Source organism: Anastrepha ludens, chromosome 4, assembly GCF_028408465.1.
Source record: "Anastrepha ludens isolate Willacy chromosome 4, idAnaLude1.1, whole genome shotgun sequence".
NCBI lineage: Eukaryota > Metazoa > Arthropoda > Insecta > Diptera > Tephritidae > Anastrepha > Anastrepha ludens.
In genome coordinates, this window is record NC_071500.1 from 105,684,391 (window position 1) to 105,704,628 (window position 20,238).

The 20,238-nt window shown below is 35.2% G+C and overlaps 5 protein-coding genes across 8 annotated transcripts; 3 read left to right on the forward strand and 2 right to left on the reverse strand.

Moving 5' to 3' along the window:
• Positions 1-1,610, forward strand: LOC128862202 (acyl carrier protein, mitochondrial). Of its 3 annotated transcripts, XM_054100694.1 has the most exons (5): positions 1-86; positions 179-354; positions 769-876; positions 960-1,085; positions 1,283-1,610. In XM_054100694.1, exons 2-5 carry the CDS (start codon positions 196-198, stop codon positions 1,460-1,462), a joined length of 573 nt encoding a protein of 190 aa, XP_053956669.1. In that variant the 5' UTR covers positions 1-86; positions 179-195; the 3' UTR covers positions 1,463-1,610. The 3 variants fall into 3 exon arrangements, with proteins under 3 accessions (XP_053956669.1, XP_053956668.1, XP_053956667.1); XM_054100693.1 differs by lacking the exon at positions 960-1,085 and having other exon boundaries at positions 769-891; XM_054100692.1 differs by lacking the exon at positions 769-876.
• Positions 1,611-2,794: 1,184 nt separating this feature from the next.
• Positions 2,795-3,535, forward strand: LOC128862204 (uncharacterized). The gene is made up of 2 exons (XM_054100696.1): positions 2,795-2,905; positions 2,972-3,535. The coding sequence occupies exons 1-2, from the start codon at positions 2,854-2,856 to the stop codon at positions 3,397-3,399; spliced, it is 480 nt and encodes a 159-aa protein (XP_053956671.1). The 5' UTR covers positions 2,795-2,853; the 3' UTR covers positions 3,400-3,535.
• Positions 3,406-4,296, reverse strand: LOC128862203 (augmin complex subunit msd5). The gene has a single exon (XM_054100695.1). It carries the CDS (start codon positions 4,228-4,230, stop codon positions 3,478-3,480), a length of 753 nt encoding a protein of 250 aa, XP_053956670.1. The 5' UTR covers positions 4,231-4,296; the 3' UTR covers positions 3,406-3,477.
• A 1,571-nt stretch (positions 4,297-5,867) lies between these two features.
• On the reverse strand, positions 5,868-7,426 carry LOC128862205 (uncharacterized). Its single transcript, XM_054100697.1, has 5 exons — positions 7,209-7,426; positions 6,804-7,153; positions 6,322-6,745; positions 6,134-6,263; positions 5,868-6,066 (listed from the first exon to the last, which is right to left on the reverse strand). Exons 1-5 carry the CDS (start codon positions 7,215-7,217, stop codon positions 5,978-5,980), a joined length of 1,002 nt encoding a protein of 333 aa, XP_053956672.1. The 5' UTR covers positions 7,218-7,426; the 3' UTR covers positions 5,868-5,977.
• A 753-nt stretch (positions 7,427-8,179) lies between these two features.
• LOC128860447 (porphobilinogen deaminase) lies at positions 8,180-20,190 on the forward strand. 2 transcript variants are annotated; one of them, XM_054097981.1, is made up of 5 exons: positions 8,180-8,342; positions 8,398-8,587; positions 9,680-9,752; positions 17,758-18,027; positions 18,169-20,190. In XM_054097981.1, the coding sequence occupies exons 2-5, from the start codon at positions 8,537-8,539 to the stop codon at positions 19,527-19,529; spliced, it is 1,755 nt and encodes a 584-aa protein (XP_053953956.1). In that variant the 5' UTR covers positions 8,180-8,342; positions 8,398-8,536; the 3' UTR covers positions 19,530-20,190. The 2 variants fall into 2 exon arrangements, with proteins under 2 accessions (XP_053953956.1, XP_053953957.1); XM_054097982.1 differs by having other exon boundaries at positions 8,414-8,587.
• Positions 20,191-20,238: the final 48 nt, after the last annotated feature.

Consider the following 20,238-nt stretch of genomic DNA (forward strand, 5'->3'; position numbering starts at 1 on the left):
ATTTTTTGACAGTTCAACTGTGAACCACTTTTTTACCGTAGTTTGACACAGCTCCTGACATTTTTACATAATATTCTTCCTAAAGGGTCAGTCCTGGATTTCATCGAAAATATTAATTTAATTTAACTGTGTGGTACCTTTACAATTTAATAATAAAGCACTATTATCGTTTTATTAGGCCGGAAGCTACAAACGATGTCACTAACACAAGTTGTACGTAGTTGCAGCCGATTTGCTGCTACAGCAAACACACTGCGTGTGACTGCCGCAGTTTCATCCACTGTCCAGCCACAATTGCGTATGATGCACAGGATTAACGTCAACACACCTGCCATGAGCATTTTGCTGCAGCAAGTAAGTAACTGAAGAAATCTAGAAATACAATAAAGAGTTTTGACAATTCACGGGTAAATGCGTGCAAATCGATTCTCAGTCTTAACCTCAAACTGCAACAAAAAGTAATATAAATATGAAAAGTGTTAATAATATGAAGCTCAATATGTAGAACATATTGGCGTTACGTAGTCATAATAGTTATATATATGAATACCTATGTAATATAAACATTTAAATTAAAGCATAGAATTGCTGTAAGCAGACAAATTACTTATAAATTGCTGCATTAGAGTTTGAGTAGTAAAGCAACCGGGAAAAAATTTAATTTGATATTTGTTGGAAGTTCTGGAAATAATATATATAAATGGTGTATTTAAAGTTTTGTAGTTTACAGTTGTTAATTTTCACTCATAAATTATGTTCTACATTCAGCATACATACAAAACAAAGTCATACGAGATTCGCAACTATGCATCAGCTAAACGTAGTTTGGAGGAAATTCAAGATCGTGTTTTGAAAGTAGTTGCAAGCTATGATAAAGTGACCGCTGATAAGGTAATAGAAACGTTCAAAGAAAAAACTAACGTTCTTGTTTGGTCTCGTTCTTGTTTTCGGTTCATTAGAACAAATCTGCCTGGCAATCACAATCGGTGCGAAACTATTCTGCAAAGCCGCCACTTACACTTAAATTGATCAGCGAACGTGTCTTACTCGTACTGAAACTCTATGACAAGGTTGATCCTAGCAAGGTAAATCGGTATTTCTCAAGTGGGAAAGTAAAAAGCTTCCACGAATATAACACAATTTTAAAACTAATCTGTGCGATTATTTATAAAAATCACTTTAATTAATCTATGTAAAAATAAGCACTGTTATTGCCAGCATTATTTGATTGAGCCGAAAACAAGTTGTTTATAACTTTTATTCACCTTTATTCATTAAACAGCTCAGCGTGGACTCGCATTTCATTAATGATCTTGGTCTCGACTCACTGGACCATGTTGAGGTGATTATGGCGATGGAAGACGAATTTGGTTTCGAAATTCCCGATTCAGATGCCGAAAAGTTGCTTAAGCCTGCCGACATCATAAAATATGTTGCCGACAAGGAAGACATATACGATTAAGCAGTTAAAATATTAGACCTGTAAAGGATAGTAATACACACAAGTGAAATGTAATTTGATTGGCCACACGAAATACGTGTAATTTACTTTTACTGTTAAACCAAATACAAACTAAAAGAATAAAATGTATGTATTCATTAGCATTAAATAGGCCAGAGTAGATAAGTTGTTGATTGCAGCGGAAGCTAGTCGCGATTATAAAATATATATATAAGTCGAAATTTACTGATGTACTCCAAGAATGAAAGTATTACAGAAGTCTTGGCAAAAAATTAACACCAAGTTACCCTTATTTTCCTTAACAACCGCCGCTGAATTAGCGGCCTAAGCGTCGAAGGACTACACAAAATGCATCGGCTATAAAATTTGTGGTGGCCGCTATAGGCCGAATGTGTTGGTGCGTGACTATCTTTCAGCACGACCCAGATTCAAAACCACGAGCATGATACACGAAATATAGAAAAAGTATTGTAAATAAAGCGCTCCCTTCTACAATTGTAATTTTATCAAGAAGAAGCTCTCAAGACCCATCTGCGCTTCGGAGACGATTTAAAACTAGGTAATTCCATTTGTGGAAAAAACGTCCAGCCGCTTACCACAAAACGGCATATTTCTTGGGTCTACCGTTAGTTAAAACTGACGACGCCAATCGATTGCTTCAGGGATGGACAGCAGGGACTTACTACGCAGGGTTTAGTACACGGATACAGAAACAGAAAATCATTAATATAGGTATAAGTACGATCATATATTCAGTAATTAGAAATAAATCCACAAAATTAATCTGCCCGTTCACATATAGCAGATAACCTTCAAAATTGACAATCACCTGTCAATACTGCTTTGAAAGGTTTTTCTTCATAGAAATTGGTTTTGTGGAATATTTTGGAGTTTCTGGTTTGTTTAATTATTATTAACGATGTGACAAAAAAGGCACGAAGAAGGAATAGCTAATTTAATTGCGCAATTGACTGCCAATAATAGACAGTTGGAGGAAATCCGTAAATGAGGTTTTCTGAGGTTATCAACAAACTTGTTTTCTTTGCCGGCATCCATTTTATTTAGGTTTTACTTTGACGTTCCTTATTATATACATTCGTAAAATTTATTATCAATAACACAGAAATCACAGGGTTGTATGTAAAAAAGTATGGTAATAATCTAAGATTATTATAATCTCAGATTTCGGGAGAGAAATTTAGTATGGGTAATCTCGGTTTTTAATTACGGATTGGGAGTTAAGCCCGAAATAATAGATAATCTACCTATATGAGAATGTATTATGTGACTGTCACATTGATACGCAGTGTAGATTATTGTGAACAAAACAACAATACGAAGAAGAATGCAGTTGAATTATTTCAAATTTACGTAGGTTTAAGGAGCCCAAAATGAGTATTAACTGGAAATCTAGCTTAATCGATGACATGCTAACGGATTTAGGTAACTAAATACATTGTATACCTTACCATTGAATACAACATTATTTAGAAAATGTATTTTGTAAAGCAATCAGCCGGCAATCGATGGCTCAGCAGTCTAACACAATTTCGGATATTATCGACAAGTCGAACAACATACTACTACAAATTGAGACCACTCGCGGCAACACAAATAACTCTAACACTAATTCATCTAATACAACAAACAGAATATATTCTTGCAAAAAGGAAACTGTGCAGACGGTGGCTAAAATCATCGAAAACTCTCCTCAGCTGTTCAGTGCTAATATGCAAACACTCGCAGCCGGACTGAGTCAAAACAGTGATCATTTCGAACAGTACTTAGAGCAGAGTCGTCAACGTGCCGAATATCTTAGTAGTTCCGTGCGCAAACTGCTTGTTATTGGCGATACCATCACCCAAATTAAATCTGTCTTACAAGAGGAATCAGACGCTGATATCTCTGAAAATGACGACTCACACTGGAGTGAATAATTTTTGTGTAGAAAAGCAGTGATCACACTTTATTTGTTTCAACAATTTGCGAGTATAACTACGCAACTATAAACATAATTACATATTAGAAACAGTATTAAATAAATATGTTATTAAATTCATGAAGCTCTCACTACGCGCTGACTGTCCATTCACTGTAAGAGTACCATTCGAGAATATTTCTTGGTTTTCACGTATGTAATTAAGCTGTTCTAGATGGGTAAGTATAGCTTGAAGCTTTATTTCCTCTTGCTCCGTGAATGCTGGGCCGGAATTATTCGTAGTTGGGCGTAGTTTTTCCAATTGTTTACCAAATGCACACAATTGGTCTAATTTACTTTCATATGACTTTGCACATTCATGTTGCTCTACTTCGGCTAAAAATTGTGCGAGTTTCTGCTGAAACTTTCTAAAGTCGGTATAGATTTCAGATGCTGAAGGCAGCTCTGCTGTGCTACGTATTAAATTCTGCAGTGACGTGCTGCAAGGTGATTGTTCACTCGAACTTATCATTATGGTCATATCCCGTGCCGTAGTACTATTCATACGCTGCAGTTGTTCTCTGGTAGGCTGCCGCTTTGGCTTCTGCAAGTTAGATGGGTATTCCTCAAATGTTTTAAATATATCTGCAAAGTCAGTCACTTTAGGATTGTCTCTCGAAGGTGTAATCTCCGAATTTATTTCCTTGATTTCTCGCTGATAACCGTCATAAAAATCGGAGAGACTAATTATTGAAGTTTTAAGTCTATTCTCTTTAATATTTCTCTCATGTTCTTTATAGTTTTTATGTATGTTTTTGGAAAATTCTTCGAAATCAGTAAATTCTGACATTTTTGTATTTTAATTTATAATTTCAAATAATTTTTATTCCTTTCGTTTCCATTCACAATGGTTTTTAAAATAAAAATAATGGGATTTAATTCAGAAGTACCACTTTTACCCTACCTTAACTCTATTACAAAAACATTTCTTATGTTATACTCTATTTACATATAAGAAATTATGGAAAATTAAACCGTTTAGGTACATTCGACGTCTGAGACACGATGGCGTGTTTTATTTTTATAAAATTATTTTTGCAATTCTTATTACCAGAAGTCATCTAAATAATACATATGTCAATAATATTTTAGAAATAAATGAGTTCTTCTACCAAAAATTAAATCCGTTCCACATGCAAATATTTCATCAAATAGATCGGTACGCAAGGGATTGGCATTCGACTCTGAATGCAACTTTATACATAGATTGAATTAGTTCCCAAAATTATTTCGAAACTCCTCCTATCTTATCATTGAGTGTGATTAAATATTTTTAATCATATTCGATAAATAAAATAAAATAATAATATTTCAAGGTCTTATTAAAAATATGTATACCAAACTTATATCCTTTTTGGTGTCTATTACAGACATTTATGGTAATTATCTACTTCGTAGTGCAAATAGATAAAATTTCAAATGAAAATGAAAAAAAATTTTATGGTGGTACTAATCGCCGCATATAAGCCTCAGTATTAAGTAACTCTTCTTTTCGCTTTTTTATTTTCTGAACTGCTATCATGGTCCTGGGATGGCGCCATCTTATATCTCCCCTAGGAAAATTACCTCTGTATAAAATCCCATAAAATTCAACCAAATTTCTTCAAAACTTCAAACCTTTTTATCATAATTTATAGAATGCAATTTTATATTCAACTGTATTTTGCTATATTAAAGTTAAAGTGCAAAAATTTCGGGTCTTCGTTATATGGAATGGAATATAAAACACCGTCAACAAAAAATAAGTGCGTGTAGCGTAGTACACATAACAGAAGTAAAACTTTCAAGGCATGCTGCATTTATTGTGAACACAACTGTACATATAATTGGAGTCTACATCCTTTGTTGGCTGTTTGCCCGAGCTCGTCTCACACTTTGCCTTGCGCATCTTCAGCTTGTGGCTCAAATGGAGAGATAAAAAGTTTTATGCCGCAAGCAGCAGTACACTCGGAAGTTTATTATTGCCTGCCTCGATTACAAAACACCTTTTCTATCATTTAGTAAATTTTGAATATCTTTTAAATTAATATAGCCTATGTCAACATATTATTATAACTGTATTCTTATAATATTTAAAGCTTTTTTTAATTCCTTTGCAAGCTGAAATATGAAGCATATCTGAATAATAACTTTCTTTGCGAAGGTACCCCGCACGACACTAACCACCTCTTCACATGCCCCTCAAACCGACTCATCTAACCCCCCTCTCCCTCTGGACCCAACCTGTCGAAACAGCATGTTTCCTGGGCCTACTCTTAGATGAGCTAGACGAAGACGACCGATGATATACTTACACTGACAGGGCTAACTATGCTGTTAAAACAACAACAATAACTTTCTTTAAGCATCTGTTAAATCAAATAAATGTATGCATGTATAAAAGTTCTCGCACGCTGTTGCAAATTCACACAGAATTACATAAATAGCTTTACTGTTTTGATAAAATATATTTCATATTGAATTGTGTATTCTTATTTTGTTATATTAAATTCATTCGACTCTAAAAATATAAATGTTGATTATGAATTATTTACTTATCAACCATACTCCGACTGGATAGTGAGCGCAAATTGCCCCTTATTGGGTATAGAACTTCCGTGATACCAAATTCTTGTGTCGACCAACACTAAAAAATAAAAATACAAAACGTTTACACCATCATCGATACGAATTGGAATTGTAAAAAGAAACACCTGCATCCCCGGGTTCCACATAAAAGGAAAACGATTGGCATACGTGATCACATTCCGGTGTGGGTGCCACAATCCAGCTTTTGTTACCTTGAAGCTGAGCTTGCCACATAAGTCGCGGAATATAATCCAACTAAAAAGTAATTCAATTGTAGTCATACCAATAAAGTTAAAAGAAATCACCAACTTACATGCATAAAATCGCCTTGCTCATAACCGATAAAAATATAGTCAGTGTTAGGCATCTCTGCGTCGACGGGCAAAAAATGGGGACGGGGATAAAGTTTACGTAGTTCTTCTAAAACTATTGGATGGCAATTGCTCCAGCCAACGTACCATGGTGTTTGCCCCGCAGTTAGATTGGAACGTGCACTAGACATCGCAAGCACATCACGTACGGATTTAAGGTCCGAGCGAAAATGCAGAAAAGGACATTCTTCATCGATGGCGCCGGGGATACGTTCATATAAATCTTTAAGAAACTCAAAATTTAATATTTTCTTTGCTGTCCAATGTGCAACTGCATTTTTTATTATAATTGGTTGCGATGAATAGGCAAAAGGTGCGAACTCTTCACGTGTCAGATTTTGTAAAATCTTTGGTCCTGAAACATCTCTGCATACTTTTTTAATGAACATTTTTTCATTCAGAATAAATTTTTTATCAGAATTACCTGCAGAACCCGCAATCACTTATGGGCCGCGTTGCCTCCCACACAATATAGTTATTGGGCAGAAAGCAACGCACTCCCAATAGGAATGTAATTAACTCATAAAATATAGGCGTCACGATCATTATGAAGGCCAGAATTCCCAAAACATACCATAAATTAATTCTATTCGGATTATGGTCGGCGTCGCGAGATTTCCTAAACGCCTCCTGTAAATCCAAAGTAGTTACTAGACCCGTGCGCAAAGCATCGTCATGCAATGCGTCTAGTTTCCTCACAAAATCTTCACCAAGAGCTTCGCGTGTACGTTGTGCAGCAGGATTGACATTTCGAGAAGATGACCGGTTCCAGAACTGATGAAATGTTTTTAGATCAATTCACAACCATTTAAATCGAAAAAAAACATACCAAAAACATTACGTATGTAGCTGAAAATGGCACAATTATGAGAATTCCCAAAAATCTTATACAAGCATTCCATACAAGTTTTGTTTACACATATTCACTAATTATTATCTTCGATAAAATATTAGCATTGCAAGCATGATTCAACAATAAATTTAAAATAATTGAATCGTGCATTACAATCTATTGGAAAATCTTCCATGCAAAATAGCAATAAACAAACAGCTGATAACATATACTAATAAAGGTAGCACTTCTGAAGCGAACTCGATAAATAACGATTATTATAATAAAATTATATAGCCAATTTTGAGCATATCACCCATATTTGTATGAACCTCTTTAATTGTTTTAAACTGTTATTTTGTCATAGTAAAAGGTGTTTATAAATACTTATATGACTAATTTGATTTGCCAATCTCGTGTGTATCTTTTACATGCAATAATAACAAGCAAACAGCAAGAACAATAAGTAGAAGGAGAGTTGCAAAGAAATTTTCGAAGTTGTTACCGTGGAAACAAGGTAATTCACAAATTACGTGCCGTGGGAGCATAGTAGGGCGAAGTGCAGTACTCCAATTCTTTTATTCCATTGTTTTTGTTTTCATTTACGTTTTGGTTTGACAATTGATTTCGATAAATTTCCGATAAAAAATTATGCGGGACCAAGATTTGTTCGAAATCCGAAAGGCAATTGAAACTGAATTACTTACAAAACATATAATTCGCTCTAAAAAATTGTTATGCAGAATTACTTAATTCGAAGTTAATTAAGAAGTGAATTACGAATGGGGGAACGAATACTGCGCGAATCACGAACATAGCACTAAACCGTATCAGTCGCGTGGCTGGCAACACTTCCCAAAATGCAACCATTCACATTGGAGCTATCTGCCCCCAACATCCGCCTTGCCAACATTCCTCACAACTTTTGTCAAACACCTGATAACATTTTTTTTCTTTATCAACAATTTCCTCTTTCATCAACTCATACGCCAACTCTACTTCGTTAAGATCGGCTGGGTGATGCGGTGTGAGTTGCTTTGATTCGTCGATTGGAGCTAATGTGCTGGAGGACTTTTGCGCCAAGTTAATTAAGTTGTGTTATTGTGGCATTCAAGTTTACTTCGCGGATAGGTTCGTGTGTTAAAGTTCATTGAACATTAAATTGTATGCATAAAATTCCATTAAGGATTTCTTACGTTAAGTTGGACACAACTGTGAAAGGTCATTGGGCAAATAAATAAGTACCTGCATTTTCACTTACATTAACAAAGAAAAAAGGTGTTGAAGGTCCGAATTCATAAAAAATTACACAAAAGTATAGAAGGATGACAAACGATAAAGAAAAGACTATACGTGTAGGCTCCAGAAAAAGTGAAGTAAGTATAAAATACCATTACACAAATGCAGTGCGAAAACACTTTACCAGTTGGGAGTTGAAGGTTGTAAAAGCATATACATACATATGTATGAAGTTGAATACATATGTACCTTTCATTCTCACCCACCATTAACACGGTGATTTCAATCAATACACTCGTGCAGGTATAATTTTTTATGAAGTTTAAAGACAAAATTTCTGACTTGCATGGTGGAGAGGCAACGGATAAAATGAGGGGCATAGTCATTTGTGGCTTGGTTGCGGACGGAGCGTGCGAGTGTGTCACGATTGTTGATTGTGGTGCTTAATTTTTGGTTAAGTTATACAATCGCATAGCTCGCAACTCAAAAAAGAGCACAGTCACGCACACCAAAATTCACCAATGTGCTTGTAAGTACTCGCCGCAACGCGACGTACATACATACATGCATATATGTATGTGCTGCCTAAGCGGAACTGTTGCAGTGGAATCAAACGAAAACTTTGTGTTAAGATTTCATCTTTACAATTTCTGCTTTACACACATAAAGTTTGCATTGCAATTGTATTTGTTATACATTTTTGGAAGTTGAAGTCGTTAAGACAATAATGCTATTCAGCGTATTGCTTGTATGAATGTTGGGGATCGTTTAAGCTCTAGTACAAAACCTATGTATAAAAATATATATGTACATATGTAGATATATCTGTCCATAATGCCTTAATAGACTTCGGTGTATATAACTTGTGATGTCAAAACTGTCCGATTGACTGAATAATGAATATAAAATCAGAATTTCAAATAGTTCTGACTGATAAGTTTTCCATTTGCCATCGGCAATTTAAATGAAATGCCATTATTCTAAAACACGAGTTATTCGTTAAAAACTATATATGGATCCACTCAATCATTTCCCATTGTAAGGTGGTTTAGGTGGAAACAGTGTATTATTTACCGTTTCTTGTAGTTACAAACATACATAATTTTCCGCGTAAGATCAACAAACGCTGTCATTTTTCTAAATCATTTTAAGCTGTAGTGAAAATTTAAGTTTTCATAAAATTAAACAATTGTATTGATTTACGAATTTCTGTTCCTTTATAATTTCAGTTAGCACTCATTCAGACGAAGCATGTCATTGCACGCTTGCAAAAACTCTATCCCAAAAAGAAATTCGAGATCCGTAAGTCATTCCTATTTATTTATGATTTGTATAAATTCTAAAAATTTACGAGTCTTCCATAAAAATCGTTATCGGCAAATACGTAAATAAGTATAAAAATACAAAAAGCAGCTTTACATTCGAAAGAGAAAACTTTTATTATTGAATTATAAGTGAATTATAACTGAATTTTTGGAAAAATTCAAGCGATTACAAAAGTAGGTTCACATCCTTAAATAAAATTTTGACATTACTAATTAAAAACGTTTTTCCAAAAATATAAAACATTACGTAAAAAACATACATTCTGACTAAACAAAAAAAAAAAAAAATAATCAAAATAAAATAAGGTGGTAGCTCTTAGTCGGAAATAACTCGAGACAAGAGTCTTAAGCGTGAGCATCTAATTTATGGATTATTAAATGGACTTATGGTATTTTTTTGGGCAACAAAATTTTTTTAAACCACCTCAGCTGATTTTTCTTCTACCGGTTTTTGGGTTGATGACTCGTGATGGGTAATTTTTTTGATCGAACACAACTATTAACACCGACATTTTTTAGTTGATAATAGTTTTTGGCGGCCGCCGTAGCCGAATGGGTTGGTGCGCGACTACCATTCGGAATTCACAGAGAGAACGTCGGTTCGAATCTCGGTGAAAACACCACAATTAAGGAAAACATATTTCTAATAGCGGTCGTCCCTCGGCAGGCAAAGGCAAACCTCCGAGTGTATTTCTGGAATGAAAAAGCTCCTCATAAAAAATATGTACCGTTCGGAGTCGGTTTGAAACTGTAGGTCCCTCCATTTGTGGAACAACTTCAAGACGCACACCACAAATACGAGGAGGAGCTCGGCCAAACACCCATAAAGGGTGTACGCGCCAATTATATATATATAATAGTTTTTAAGTTGTTTGTTCTTAAAATTTGCGCTCTATCTTCACCAAGTTCTGATTTAAGTGCACTTATCAAACATCTTTTTTTTATCATTATTTTTTTATTATTATTATTAAATGTTTTAGCATACCCACACATTTCAAATACCTTATGTTTGTGTGCTCGACAAATCAACAATTTAAATTGTACTTATAAATTGCAAAACTCCTAACGCGCCAGCCGAATTAGCAATAGCTGAAAAGCATGACTCAAATAGAGCGCTGCTAGAACGCAAATGAAACAAATTTAATCCGATTTAGAACAAAACCATATAGGAAAATAATTTACGTGCTGCGTTCTTTTTTGTTAGAAGTTTGATAACAACTATTATTGCCCGTGCAGCCGGAAGAAAGGCACATTCGCTCAGTCGAACCCAGCTCTGTCTTAAGGTTAATAAGGGGACTGGGTCTGGATGAGGTACTATGATCAGTAAATCTAAAGCTTTCATAAGTATCTTAAGCTAAATAGTTAGGTTTTATCCAATTTCAATTGAACTATACAATTTAAATATATGAATTTTTCAGTTTGAATGGGAAGTGCTATGTATGCCTCCTTTTCCAATAGCTACGACTTTTCGCCATAAGACAGGAATTGGGAATTTAAGTAAAAAAATTAAAAATTAAGTAAAAATTTCATTATCTTATCTTTTGTAGTTCCGTAGAAAAGCGATTTGGAAAATTCAGTTTATATAGGAGGTGCCACACCCCATTCTCCAATACCTATCACTTTTCACCATAAGTATGGGATGTGCAATTTATGCATTCGTACCAGGTTTTGCCCCCTATATAAGGGTTAACATTTCTGCACTAAAAAGTGATTCTCTACAAATCGGTGCATATTTTATTGAAATCGGGCCAGCAGTACACTCAAAAAAAGGGTTTAAATATTTTAGTGTGGCGTAATTTTATAATGAAGGTGAGATAATAGGGGTTTACAGTGTTTATATAGGACTGTTCGTGTAAAAATTATCCAGTAACTTATTTTCCGAGAGAAAAATATCAAAAAAAGTACATGAACGCAAAACAAGTAACAATTTTCAAGTTTTACGAACAGCTGATTAAATGGTTGGCGGAAAAAATTACAAATATTAGAATTTTTTTTTCAATTCTCATATTGAATTAAAAACAAAGGAAATAAAATGCGAAATAGGTACGCGTAGTATCACATGATTTTATTTCGTGTACAGTCTCGCTGTCAGATGAAGAACATTCCATTGGCAATTGTTTTGTAGCAATCACAGCTTTCTTTACGTTTTCCTTCGTCTATGCATGTATGTATATATTTACATACATACATATAATATATTGCCAAATTAGTAAATAACCAAGAAGTACAAATCAATGCTTTCGATTTGTATTTCGGAAACTGCAGCAAATGTGACTGGATACTGTAGTTCACAAGTACATACCTCTATATCATTGACCAATTCCTATTTAATATATGACTCCAATAAACTTTGTAAATTTTATCTCAAAAATATTTACTTACATTCTACATTTCTTTAATTACCGTTTTTATTTAAATTTAGAACTTTGACTCAATTCGCAAATTTTGATTCGTGTTTATTTTTACTTCAAAAAAAAAAAAATAAATAATTGGCGCGTACACTTCTGTAAGGTGTTTGGCCGAGCTCCTCCTCCTATTTGTGTTGTGCGTCTTGATGTTGTTCCACAAATGGAGGGACCTACAGTTTCAAGCCGATTCCGAACGGCAGATATTTTTATGAGGAGCTTTTTCATGGCAGAAATACACTCGGAGGGTTGCCATTGCCTGCCGAGGGGCGACCGCTATTAGAAAAATGTTTTTATTAATTTTGCTTGCACCCAGATTCGAACCAACGACCTCTCTGTGAATTCCGAATGGTAATCACGCACCAACCCATTCGGCTACGGCGGCCGCCAAAAACTATTATCAACTAAAAAATGTCGGTGTTATTTTTACTTTGCAATCTAGTAAAAACTTTCAACTTCCCCAGAAAATTAAATATCATTTTGCCCCTCTCACTGTTGTTACAAATTATTTGTTTCATTGTTACAAATCATTGGGGCATTAATATAAAATTTTCATTTAGATCCAACATAGATGTTATTGAAATCGGGGGAAAAACCATGTCCACTTGTTATATTCTTTGACAAAATTTCCGTTCGTCCCTTTCCTGTTACAAGCTATAACTATCATTGCCTATAAGTTTGTTTCATTCCAAAAATAAAGAGCCAGTACAAATAAAATTTTACTTAAATGTGTGAGGGCATATAAAGTTCAGCCCGACCCTAATTTTGCCTTCCTTACTTGTTTACACTTGCTTATTTGCGGTGATAAGTGAGAAACTTTTGTGTATATTATTTAGAATTTAATATTTACATATAATATATATATATTTATTACTGATTTATTATTATTTAGTTTAATTATAATTATAATTTTTTCATCATTATTATTTTATTATTTAGAATTAAATGTATGACTGCCAAGCTCGTAAAAATATTTCTCTATTATATTTAACTTAACTCACTATACTACAGATTTCGTTCTTATTATTTTATTTGCCGTTACTTATCAATTAGGTATTAAATACCATGGATATCTGTGTTTAAATTCATGCACTAAATTATTTCCGGTATTCGGCTTTCTTAATTTGAGTGTTGAAAATAAACCGCACGTGCTGAAAAAGCGCTCTGATTGTACTTACATATCGTCACATGAAATCAAAAAAGCCCTAAGTTACATTTTAAAAATTTTACAGGAGAAGCAAAAAACCTTTTAAAATGAAAAATAAGGCAAAATTTTTCAATATTTTCTCAAGTTAAGATTATTTTTCATAAAAGAATCAGTATTTGAAGAAAAAATATTACTTTTCGTATTACTACAGATATATGAAACTTACGCCTTCTACAATTAGTTTCTTCTGAAATCGAAAAGGGCGTAACTCAAATAGAAGGTTTGTTTTTTGGTAATTTTCTCAAAATATTTTGCTTATTTCTTGCATTAAATTGATTATAATATAATAATATATTATAATGGATATTATCCAATTTATTATTATATATTTTTTATTTTGATAACAAACCAGCAAAACAAAAAATAATTCTCAAAAAGAAAGTTAAACAAAAAGAAATTAAATTCGTAAAAAGATGAAAACTTTACATAAATCTTGCTATTCATTTTCATAGGGCAAATTAGTATACAAATCATGACAATCTGCTGGTATAAAGGACTTCAGATCATTAAGATGTTCCCACTTTTTTTTAGAAATGTTTAATCTTTTGGTATGTAATGGAGCAAGTTGGGAGTCATGAAAATGTTTGGCCTCTTAGAAACATACAACAGAAAAACTAACTGTTAATACAGAGATGCAAAAAACCTTATCGTCAATACTTTTCGTCAGTAACTGATAAATAAGAACACACACAATGGCATGGCATGCTATGCCTTCCTGTGTTTGTTGTTTATTATTTCTCTAAAGGCGTAAGTTACAGTTTTGGTTGGCAAATTTGTTACGCTTGCACTTAGGGATTTTCGAATTTTGTTTATACCAACGTCATTATTGGTTGTTGGATTATAAAATTTACAAGGAACATGTATTATGATACGGTACATGATAATCAACTAAAAAGTCGATTTTCAATTTTTTGTAACTTAGGGCTTTTTTGAATTCATATGACGATATACTAATTTATGTATTTATGTATGTATGTTAAATCTATACATAAGTGCTGGGCATTCATCAGTAAGCTTTTCCATCAACTTGTTAATTGATTAAAAAAGTAAATTCTAATTAAACAATTACAAATAAAAATTAACCTACTTACTTAAATCTACTTGACCGATTTTTCATATTTGGAAACACCATTTTCTGCTAAGCGAGGAATGGTTAGAGCTATACTTCATTTTGACATTACTAACGGTCAAAATATGGTTCGGGAGAACCTAAAAAATATATTTTCGGACAAAATTGAAAAAGGTATTACAATATGGCTATAAAAAAAGGGTTTGAGAAACATTTGATTGAGAAATATTCTTACCTTTCTTTCTGAAACGTAAAGCTAAGCAAATTATTTATTTATTTATTTATATTTTTTTTTTATTTAATTATTTTTGCTTTTCATTTATTTTTTATTTATTTGTAAGTGTAATAATTATAAAATAACCAATACATTAAAAATTAATAAGAGCACTGGTTACTAAGGCCTTCGGCTCGAGATTTATATTTGTAAGGCTGTTTTAGAGATAATTTACATTAATTTACATTAAGATGAAGTAAAGTCAGGTTAGCCAGGTTGCTTGTCTAATATTAAGATACTCGGTGGCTCTAAGGCCTATTGTTATACCTGCATTTGATTTCCATGCTCTAACTAAGTTGCTTAAACCACTTAGATCTTTTTAAGAAGGTGAGAAATTTTGCAAATTTCCCAGGTATTGCAAAGAAATAAATGTCAAGAAATTTGGCACGGCTTCTTTGAACTGAGGGACGTTCACAGAGGAGGTGTTGTACCGACTCAATTTCTTCTTCTTCTGCACAGCTTCTGCAGAAGTTATTGTGAGGTACGCGCCTTCTACTGGCTAGGATGCTGATCAGTGATCCAAACAGACATTTCGTACTTTTACGATTCAATTTTGGCCAGAGCGCTTTGGAGATCGCGCAGTTAATAGTCGGAGACCACCTTCTATTGGTTTCCGCGATTACGCTCAAATCAATCGCAGTGTACAGTTCATTTAGATGAGTACTTATATCCTCTACCACTCGCTAAAGGTCAAGCTCAGAGCCTTTCCTTGCACCCTCATCGGCTCTTTTATTTTCCTCCACTCCTGAGTGGCCGGGGGACCCAACAAAGTGAGGTGTTAAGTTGTTCGATAAGCGAGAGCGACCTCCTGCATTCTTTAACACATTTGAGTAAATGCCCGTTGAGGCCAGTGCCTTGATCGCTACTTAAATATCGACAAAAATGGTAAGGTTTGCCGGAGGTAAGTCTATTATATATATATAATTGGCGCGTACATCCCTTTTGGGTGTTTGGTCGAGCTTCTCCGCCTATTTGTGGTGTCCGTCTTGATGTTGTTTCACAAATGGAGGGACCTACAGTTTCAAGCCGACTCCGAACGGCAGATATTTTTTTATGAGGAGCTTTTTCATGGCAAAAATACCTGACGAGTGTACACTGGCACGTGACTACCATTGGGCTACGGCGGCCGCTGTTCCAGTCCAGTAGTCTTATCGTTTTTGCTGCATTGTCTATAGTGTAGATCTCAGGTTGGAAGACGCTACACCGGTTTGGGAGTCTAAAGCAGCAATTTAAGGAAAATCTTCCGAGTACACTACCGATCCAGTGCCATTGTCCATCTTTGAGTCGTCAGTATAAATATGGTGACTACTTTCATCTGATTTGACTCTGGTCTGCCAACCCTTTCTGTCAGGTATTCGTATTTTATAGTCTTTGCTCAGATCTATCTTGGGAACCTGATAGTCTGTTTTCTATGCGTCTTGCAAGTGTTCCACAGACAGTAGAACTGACGCATGACCGTGAGTGCTTTCTTTTAGTCACCCAGATTTGGCAGCTATCCCTTTATCACATATATCAATGGGTGGAATATGTAGGATCACTTCCAGTACCGCCTGAGGCGTCGATCGGAGCGCACCTGTTATTCCTACACAAGCTAATCGTTGGACTTTTATGAGATTCTTTAGTTAGGATTGTGTCTGCACCTGTTATTCCGACACAAGCTAAATCGTTGGACTTTTATGAAATTCTTTATGTAGGATTGTGTCTGCACCGCCTCCCATCAAAAGAAAGCTCCACAAGTCAAAATGGGTCTGATGATCGTATTATACACCTAGTGGTTTATATACGGTTTCAGACCCCATTTTTTGCCAAATGTCCACTTACAGATAAAGAGGCATTACAAGCTTTCTTCATTCTTTCCATTGTTTTCCTTTTCCAAGAAAACTTTGTGTCCAGAATTATGCCAAGATAATTGACCTCGTTCTTATATCTTCTAGTGAACAGAACTAGTTCGCTCTTGGCTTGATTAACCATTAGACCGTTTGAGGTCTTACTTACTTAGGTCCACTTACAGAGTTCTCTTAATGCTGATTGCATGAGTCCGCTGATAGTCGAGAGAAACTTCCCTGTCATCAGGATGACTACATCGTCCTCATAAGCAACTATCTTCATCCTTTTCTTGCTCATGGTAATAAGCAATTCATTCAAGCCTAGGCTCCACAGCAACGGCAAGATAACCTCCCCTGTAGGGTTCCTCTGGTAACTGTTTTTCCTAGACTAGTGATACCTATGTAAGTTCGGATGAAAGGTATTTAGTTTAGTTAAGATTTGAAATTTTACCAATGCGTTAATATTGTTTGGGTTTGCTGATTTCAGATGGTCAGAGGGTTTGCGGTTGCCTAAAACTGATTTTCGAATCTGGCATAGTCCGGGACATTCGTCCGGTAGATGTTGCATGGAAAAATTGGGTATATTGCAGTGTGAGCCTGGCGACTTCGAGGCTCCATTTAGTAAATGACTATCTGCGGGAATTTCATGTGCGATTCTAAGTCGTATGCCGGTGCTTTTCTGGTTTCGGAAATCCTGGGATCGGCTTTTATTAATCCACATTGTCCTTAAATTAAAATTTGCCCGACACATACAACACATACTATTGTTGCTGTAACAGCAAACAACACAGTCTCCGCTGGTTGTTGTTGTTGTTGAAGAAGTTTACTACAGCAGTCTCAGCTGTTTAAGAAGCTTGTCAGCATTAAATGTGGGCTTCTGAATAAAAATATCGTTTGCTGCCCACCTTTTGCTTTATAAAAATAAATTTGTTTTTAATTTTGACTCTGTTTACGCTAATAAGTGTTGAGTGACTAAGCACAATTTTGAATGAGATAAGGTTATCTTATTATATAAATAAATATAAAAAAATAATTATATGGTGTACCACGTATTTGGACTTTTGATTTACTTTTCATAAATTATTTCGAAACTGATAAATCTTTGCGTGTTTCAATTAAGAATAACTTTTTTCAGTTAACAACTTTTTTTTACTAATTAAAAACTTTTTTTCGTAATTAAAAAAATGTTACTTCTATCCAGATACCATGTCGACTATCGGTGACCGGGTACTCAACATATCACTGCCAAAAATCGGGGAGAAAAGTCTTTTCACACGTGATCTCGAAGATGCGCTACGCAACGGTGGCGTTGATTTCGTTGTACACTCACTAAAAGACCTGCCTACCGCACTGCCCACAGGCATGGCGATTGGTGCCGTACTCGAGCGAGAAGATGCCAGAGATGCTTTGGTGCTGCATGAGGACTACAAGGGTCATACTATTGAAACCCTACCAGAGGGTAGTGTGATAGGTAAGTACATATGGCTGTTTCAAACCGAAACTGGAAAAAATTAATATGAAATAATTGCTTTGAAAAAGGTTAGGTTAAACATTTTTTCTTTTCCAAGACTGACAATTTTCATTTAATCTAATAATTTGCTTTCTGTAACAGGCACCTCTTCCTTACGTCGTACAGCTCAAATCCGACGGCAGTATCCCCAACTGATCGTTTGCGATATACGAGGCAATCTAAACACGCGCCTTGCTAAATTGGATGCAAACAACTCGAAGTTTGCCGGCATAATACTCGCGCAAGCTGGTCTTGTGCGTATGGGGTGGGAGAGCCGCATCAGCCAAGTGCTAGAGCCGACTGATTTGCTTTATGCTGTCGGGCAAGGCGCACTAGCCGTTGAATGTCGTGCCAAGGATGAAGAAGTTTTGGCCATGTTGCGCAGTTTAATGTGTCTTTCGACAACATGCCGTATTCTGGCCGAGCGTAGCTTCCTCAAAACGTTGGGTGGAGGTTGCAGTGCACCTGTAGCGGTTTGGAGTAATTTAGACGGCGATTTATTGGAAACGAATCAGAATAACTCCAATAGTGCACTTTCTTTGGTGGGCGCCGTCTGGAGTTTAGATGGCTCCACCGAAATACGCGATAAAAAGGCCTGCACATTTGCCATAGAAAATGTTAAAAGGAAGGCGAACGATGACAATAATGGTAATTTAGTGGAAGACAACGATAGTAGTAGTGGCGATCAACCACGAACGAAACGACGGCGAAGCAACGACAGCCCAATACAGCAACACAGTCCACCCGTGATTAACGATGACGCCGAGGCGGAAAAGCTTTCCGGTGCCTATAGTATGGGTGAAATTATTGAAAAGCACATAAATCTTGCACAACATTGTCCAGTAATTAGCGCTGACCTGAATAAGATTGACACTATCAAGAATGTTGAAAACAGCAATGGTAACGCAAATGTGGATTATCACGCAGGCGGCGATTCCAATTTAAACAACCCACATTGTCCACTAAAAATGAATGTGGGTCAAGACTTCATGGGTGAGTGTCCATTCGTGAGTAAAGAAGAAAAGGTTGCATTAGCTACTGCGGGTAAATGTCCCATAACAAATGAGCTCTCGAAAAAGCGGGAAGATGAAACTGACAAAGCTGCCATTGCGATATTGCCATCTACCTCAAAATGTCCGTTCGCCAGTATGCACAGCAGCGAAAACGGAAACGAGTACTCAGCAAGTGCAGCAGATATTGCAGCGGGCAAGTGCCCTTTCCTACAGAAAACCGTTAAGATGTTTGATTATGCAGATGAAGAGAAACCAAAACCGAAATCGGTGCCGGTTCTGATCGAAGATGTGGAGAATCTCTACTGTGGTTTGTACCAGCATGCATGTTACAATCGGGAATTGTATATTCGAAGTAATGCCTTAGGTCAGCAGCTTGCCGAGGAGCTGATTAAAAAGGGTGCCTTAGAAGTAATGAAGTGCGCACAAGCGGAGATACACAACAAAGTTTAAAAAGTGGAAAATAATATAAATTCGGAAGAAAGTTTACACTGGATTACTTTTTGGCAATCTTCTAAAAGTTGTTTTTTTTTTGTTTGTTATTTTTCGCGCTTCCATGACTTTTTTCGATGTTGTAAACCTTAAGTATAATTTTTTGTTGAGGAAGGTTTGCACATCATTTCATTTTACAATAAAATATTTGGCCTGTTTATTGCCATTGTGGAGTTTTCGTTGTGTACCAATATATGAATTGCCTGAATTTTTTTTTTGTTTTTACATAAAGGCATTACCAATTACTTCTTAGAAAAAGGCATTGTAAAGACGATTTTACCTATAATTCATTCTTTTTGTTGAACATATTTATTATTGTATTATTATGTGGATGGGAAATGTACATATATCTGAAGTATCATTTACCGTAAAATAAAACTAGTTCTTCGGAATAAAAATAAAATATATTGCGATCAAACTGGGTAAAGGCTCTTTCAATTTTAGTTAGCCTATACTAAATATATCTGCACAAACCCAATTAAGTGTAAAACAGACACAAATCAAGCTTGTAAATTATAAAACATGGTGGTTGTTATTTTTTATATAGTCACTTGCGGAACTTTTAACTGCATACATATGCATGAATCTGGAGAATTTTTAATAAAATATATTTATTAAAATTTCTGAAAAATTTGTAATTTTTTAAGTTCATTAACGAATTTATTTTAAG